Source organism: Porites lutea, chromosome 1 (assembly GCF_958299795.1).
Source record: "Porites lutea chromosome 1, jaPorLute2.1, whole genome shotgun sequence".
NCBI lineage: Eukaryota > Metazoa > Cnidaria > Anthozoa > Scleractinia > Poritidae > Porites > Porites lutea.
Window position 1 is genome coordinate 48,409,064 of NC_133201.1, and position 6,976 is coordinate 48,416,039.

The 6,976-nt window shown below is 36.4% G+C and overlaps 1 protein-coding gene across 1 annotated transcript in view; it reads left to right on the top strand.

The window, feature by feature from the left end:
• Positions 1-6,570, top strand: part of LOC140953420 (uncharacterized) — a 19,922-nt gene extending 13,352 nt beyond the window's left edge. Inside the window, exons 8-9 of the mRNA XM_073402904.1 lie at positions 3,111-3,300; positions 5,802-6,570. Coding sequence (XP_073259005.1) covers positions 3,111-3,271 — 161 coding nt within the window. The 3' untranslated portion in view covers positions 3,272-3,300; positions 5,802-6,570. The remainder of the gene's footprint in view (positions 1-3,110; positions 3,301-5,801) is intronic.
• Positions 6,571-6,976: the final 406 nt, after the last annotated feature.

A 6,976-nucleotide genomic window follows, 5' to 3' on the forward strand; every position in this document is an offset into this window, starting at 1 on the left:
AAAATGTTCGACTCTTGAATGACATTATGGACTGATATACCGAATCCACGAAACTCCCAGGTATTCTTCTCTTTATTGATTTTCGCAAGGCATTTGACACCATTGAATGGAATTTTATTCATAAGTGTATCGAACTATACAACTTCGGCCCAAATATTAGGAGATGGATATCCATTCTTTACAACAATGTTGAAAGCGGCGTTATGAATGCGGGTTTTATGACTAACTACTTTAAAGTGTCCCGAGGAATTCGCCAAGGGTGTCCATTGAGCCCTCTTCTATTTGTATTAGCGGTTGAAATAGTGGCCCTTAACCCTTTAAGCCCTAAGAGTGATCAGCATCAATTTTCTCCTTGTAATATCAATGCTTTGTAAAACAGTGTGGTCATGAGAATTAAGGACATGATCACACAAGATGAATATAACTGATACTTCAACAAATTCTCCCCACTACTTCTATTGAAAACGTTTAGGGGTAACACACGAGAATTTGAATTTTGATGTTAGGGTTTAAAGGATTAAAGTACGCCAAGATCAACTTTGCCGGGGAATTGAGCTACCAAATGGACAAAATGCTAAGATTTCACAGTTTCCGGATGACACCAAACTCATTCTTGAAGATACCAGGTCACTGAGAAATGCGATGAGTATAGTGAATTCATTTGGAGTATTATCCGGCTTGCGATAAAACCAAAAAAAGCAAAGCTTTGTGGATCGGTACTTCGAGCAAAAACATGACCAAACCTTTAGAATTTTAGTGTCCGAAAGACTCCATCAAACTTTCTTGGAACATTCCTTTCCCATGATGAAGCTGGAAATGATAACAACAATTTTTGTATCAAAATAAGAAAAATGGTAGCAAAGCTCAATATTTGGCTCTCGCATGACTTAACGTTGTTCGGAAGAATTGCGATATCTCTCGGTTTATCCCAGTTTATCTACACTGCATCTATGCTTTCTGTTCCAGAAACAGTTATTCTGCAGACGCAAAAAAAAACTATTTGCATTTCTTTGGAAAAGTAAAACAGATCAGATCAAGACACTGTTTTTTTCCTCCCATTATCCAAAGGTGGATTGAACTTCCCTTGCTTCAGGGCTACCGTCAAGCGCTTCGCCTTAGTTGGATAAGCAGACTTTAAAGTAACTCTAATGATAATTGGACGGCAATCCCCAACCACCACTTTGAAAAATATGGTGGACTGTTGTTTCTACTTAGTTGCAACTGTAGCACTGACAAATTAGACAAGAAAATTCCTCTGTTTTACTGAGAACTACTCGAATATTTTCAAGAACTGCGTCGCAGCAATTATGAAGATCCATTGAAACGTGAATTTATTTTGTGAAATAACAGAGACGTGAATATTGAAAACAAATCGGTCTATTAGAAGGCTTGGCGGGACAAGAATGTTATGTTTATACAGGACTTGCTGAACGATCAGGGCAATTACCTTTCTCCTCAAGAATTTGGTGTCAAATACAACATTACAGTCAACTTTTTGCATTACTATCAGCTCATCTAAGCCATTCCCACACATCTTAAAAGCGAGGCATCTGCTCATACGGACCTTGGGAATCTTAATTCAGTTGGTGTAAGCTTTGATTTTTATCTCGCTAAAGATACAACTCTAAACTTAAAGAAAACCCCCTGCAAGCAATTTTATATACTGTTCGCTGAGAAAATTAATACTGACCCGACTGCCATCAAATCGTGGAAGAACCATTGCCCTGAAGTTGCTGACAATTGAATGCGCTGCATGCAAAGCAATTTACAAATTGCAAGTTGCTGACAATTGAATGCGCTGAGTGCAAAGAAACTACAAAATTACTCGGGATAATAAGTTAAGGCAATTTTTTTTAAAATTTTGCACGGAGTAGTAGCCACCAACAAGGAATTGAAACGCTTTGGGATAACTGATGGCATGAAATGTGTTATGTGTAGGGAGAATGACTCTTTTGAACGTGCATTCTTTGAATGTCAGTCTTTTAAGAAATTATGTGACGAGTCCCATCAGTGGTTCGACAACTTGCACAATACAAACGTTAGCCTTTACTTCGCTACAGATTTTTCTCAATCTACCAACTTTAACTATCAGTCTATCTGATAAAAAGATAAAGGATTTGCGTCTTCTTCTGTTACATGTAAAACAGTACCACTACGAACGCAAAACAATACAAGAGAAAGCTACTACATCCGAATTTATGTCCAAGTTAATTATTCAGCTTAAAATAGACTCTTAGCTTGATGTGACTGCGTTCCCCTCATCCCAAATGAAAATGCTTTTGAGGTGGCTCAAACAAATCTTCTCCATTCAGTAAAACTTTCTTCTGTAGTAATACCTTTGTCTGTGTGCACAATATGCAAACGTTTTTTTTTGGAGGGGTCTCTTTCTACCTCTGTATGTACTGTAATGAGTGTATTTAGCTGTCTATTGTTGCTTGTTTGTACGGTACATGTCGTGTAAGTTTTTTTTCCCTTTAACGTTACTAATAAAGTTGAATAAAAAATAAAATAAAAAAATATGCGAAGACACGTTTTTATAGCTTTTTTAAAAGATAGCAAGTAACGTGACATGTTTGTCACAGGGTGTGTGGATTAAATACATACAGGCCCCTGATAAGCATCTCCTATTGTAAGGTCTAATTCTCCTTGTTTCACAAGCGAACACAAAGCAATTAGTAAGGATAATCATAAAGATTGACAGAATTCACTTTTGTTTATTCTTAATCATGAATATCAATAGTATTTTTTATTATTCATCTATCTATCCGTTCATCCATCCATCCGTCCGTCCATTCCACCCTTTCCATCCTTCCTCTATCCATCATCCAACACAATCTGTGGTTAATGGTTTCACTTCTGTTAACTCTTGATGATAAATTGTGGTTGAAAACTCCTGTAGTGTTGCTTGGAAAAACAAAAATGTGTAAAAGAGGGGGATTAAAGTTCCCTTGTCTCTATTGTAAGCATAATGTGCCCATCCAAGAAGTGTGCACGAATTTCTACAGTTATTGCAAAATTTATTATGTGTAAGTTAGTATTAAAAAGTCTATATTTTTTATATTATAATAAATTCATTATACTCTAAAACATGTTTTTGTTTCAATCCACAGCTTATGAAAAGTACACCTTCTCAGCCACCGTCATTGTTTCAACACTATCCACTGCATTATTTGCGTTAACAACAGTGTGTTTCTTGGCATTTAACAAACAGTCTCGGAAACTGTGGATCTTCTGGTGGAGTAGATTGAAGATCTGTTGCAGCTGTGATTAGTAAACAGAAAAACTCAAATCACTAGCAATGTAGGCTTTGTTCACACTATAATATAATAATAATAATAATAATAATAATAATAATAATAATAATAATAATAATAATTAATTACAATTTAAAAATTTATAGCGTGCAAATATTTATATGAATATAAATGCGCAATTAGTGAGATTGATTTTTTGTTGGCACAGTAATCAACAGCAATATCATTCAAACAGCTGTGGCACAAAATGACCCGAAGTTGTTCTATATAATCTGTTACACGGTATTTGTTCTGAAGATCTAATTTATAAAGGACGAGATGATCACTGGTACATGCAGCCGTGGTTCTTCATGATTTTTCCAGTAGAACCATGGTGTAAGGTCATGTAGGTGGGGCTATTAGAAAGCTTTTAAATTAGATTCTAAGACAAATACGAATTCTCAATACTAAATAAAGCACACTCGTGAATCAGCATCATTTTTGGCAGGAAAACGTGATAGCCGTTGTCATTCCACAATGAGTTTTAGCAAGTATGTCGTAGTGGCGGAACAGGTTATCCAGGGTTAGAAGTTTTATCATTTTTGCGATCGGGAGGCTAACTTCCTTAAATAGAACTGACGTGCGAACGTTTCTGGTGAAAAAAGTACAATGAAGCTTTCCGAGGTGTATAATTATTTTTGAGAATATGCGATAAAACTTTAAGTAATCGTAGTCGTTCTCGTCCTCGAATCTAAAAACCTCTATTTACTTCTGGTCCGAAGCAACCAACTTTCTGTTCACTTAAATCACACCACGAAAAGAAAACCAGTTACATGACCACGCAATAACATCACAGCACTGGTGCTCTGGCACAATGTTCACAAAGTAAATGATCTTTATTGTTCTAAAGGAGGGCCGGGGGTGCACAGTCAAACAGGCTATGGTTTTCAGGGTTGTAAGTATTAGGCAGGGTATACAGAAGGGCTGTCATTAAAGACCGGGGGCTGGGGATTTCCCCTGGCTACTATAAACATGACCCCCTGGCTACTTTCATTTTAAAATAGAGGAAAGTAGCACCAAAAGAAATCAATAGATGTTTGATTCCCTGCCTACTTCTTGTTAACTGGCGACTTGAAATCTTAGTGACAGCCCTGTATACAGTAATTTCAGAATTTATCATATTGAGCAGGACATTTTACTAAACCAGAAGCCGTGAACACCCTGTCAAGGTTGGCTACGCGTGGTCTATATGCCAAGTACCAACATTTTTTTTAAACAGTATAATTCTTTGATGTAAAAAACCTAATTCTGTATACAAAATTAAATGAATCAGAGTCATGAAGAAAGCAGGAGAGGATACAGGATTTTTCTTAGGACGGGTGCACCACTAAGGAATCGCGTAATTGACTGGTCATGTGACGTGCCAAACTACCATTTTTACGGCGTTAAACATAAATTCTTCAAGCTCGTCTCATCTCATGTTTTACTTCAACTCCAATAAACCTCATATTTTCGTTTTTGCAGAACATCACCTGTATTAGAGAGCCGTAGGTCATTTCTGGGTGGGGGGTGCACCTTCCCCTAAAATACCCCCTGGAAAGGTCTCTTGTCTCAGTAAGGATTGCAAAAAAAGAAGCAATTTTGTCTTTAGACTGTTCACAGTCCCATATTTTTCCGTGCGGTCGTCGAGATATAGCGCGTCTTACCGTTAATGGCGGCCGTCTTGATTTAGTTTTGACACTCATGCAAGATGACAGCTCGTAACGCAAAGCGCTCGATCTCGACAATGTTGTGGAAAAATAGGGGACTGTGAGCAGTCTATCTTGTCTTAACCCTATCTTGTCTTAATTTGCCCTTTTTTGGCTTGTAATATCAATGCTTTGTAAAACAGAGTGGTCGTGAGAATTAAGGACATGATCACACAGGATGAATTTGCTTGATATTTTATCAACTTTTCCCTGCTACCTCTGTAGGAAATGAATAGAGGCAACAAATGAGAATTCAAATTGTGATCTTAGGGTTTAAAGGGTTAAACAAGGTCATGGTTTGATAGCTTGCATCGCAGACGTAATCTAATCCTGGTTAGTAATGTCTGCAAAGCAGCCTGACCGATATCCATTCTGCCCCCCCTCCCCCAACAGACTCAAACGAATTACCGGAAGTGCGTTTTAAATTCCCTCTCATCTTGTTGGGCAAATCGACAATGGCTTCTTTAACAGGCCAATCATTGCCCGTACTAAAATCCTGGTACACAAGTGCGGGCCCAGAACGAGGATTTCAGCGCTGTTTCGCAGACGGACTCAAAAAGAGTTTAGCTTCATCTGTGATGCAGGTTGGCTATGGTTTCAAGGCCTTGGTAGTACACCCCTACCCAAACTCCAAGCTTGAGTGCCCAACCAGTTTCTTGTGTAAAAGCAAAGCCTTAGTTATATTCGGTATGGTTTTCACTATGCACTTTAAGATGAACTTGGCCCTAGACACATCATTCGCACGTCGTCAAAATGATGATTTGTGGAACATAATGCTGTCATCATCCATGTAATGCAATTTTGTGTTTCTTTATTTCAGATTTGAACTGTCTGTCCAAAATTCAAAATAATAGCATGTAGGAGATCATGACATAATTCTAACGTTAGAATTCTGAAAGAAAAAAAAGAAGATGAAGAAAGAAGAAAATGACAAATGTAGAATATCATGTGATTTACCTCCATTTATTTAGAATTTCACAGGTTATGATAATTATTCCTCTTTTGAGTGTTATTCAGCAGCACACAAAAGATAGCTGATAATATTTTAAAGAGCTAAATGAATTGGTGAATGTACAAACAAATTTGCTGTTGGAATTAGTGGAGTGAAAAACCCGTAGAGTTATACTTTATATTTTAATATCTAACTTAGTAGTATCTATCGAGGTATTAAAGAAGAATGGGTGGTGAAATAAATTGATAAAAAAATGTTTTCCACTTTACTAATCTAGAAGAAACTTGATTTTCTCTCTCTTAGTTACTTTAATCCTTTAATGCAAGGTTCAATGCTTGATGACAAAAAGATTTTTTATTTTTTGTATCTCCAACATTACGTGAAATGAAATTTACTTTTTTACCCTCTTGTTGGGGTAACTGTAGTGTTTGTATGAACAAAAAAACCTGATATAAGTTATTTTTATTAAAGAGTTAACCTTAGAACATATAAAACTTTGTAGCCTCTTTTTTTATCCTAAATATTTTTTATCTGATGATAATAGTAATAGATTATTGTATCAAGCAAAAATCAATAATATAGATTATTATTTGCATAAAATGGAAGTAATAAATGACAAAACTTTTAATTAGAGTTTATTTGTGTGGTTTTTTAATATTATCATTAATAATAAATGATGATTCACCCAAACTTAAGTATTCATGATTGTTTTTCTTGTGAAGTTTTCCTGTCCTTGTGAAGTGGTCCTTTTGGGGGTAAGGAGTAAATACGAGCTATAATCTTTACTCTGAGCCAACAGTAGCTTGTGTTTCTTCCTTTGTGTTGTCGGATTCAGCCCACAATCTAACAGAACTTTTCCTCTAGGTCTTCTTTCAAACACTCCAAGTCCAATACTTCCAAAGTTTTTCTTGCTCTTTTTCAGTCGTAAAACAAGACGGAACGAGCAATAACAGTATTATTTCCTTCAGTTTGCATTAAGTAATTTTCTAAGATTTGTGGAAGGACTAGAGGACAGTCATTGTCTTCAGTCCTATTGCAATAAG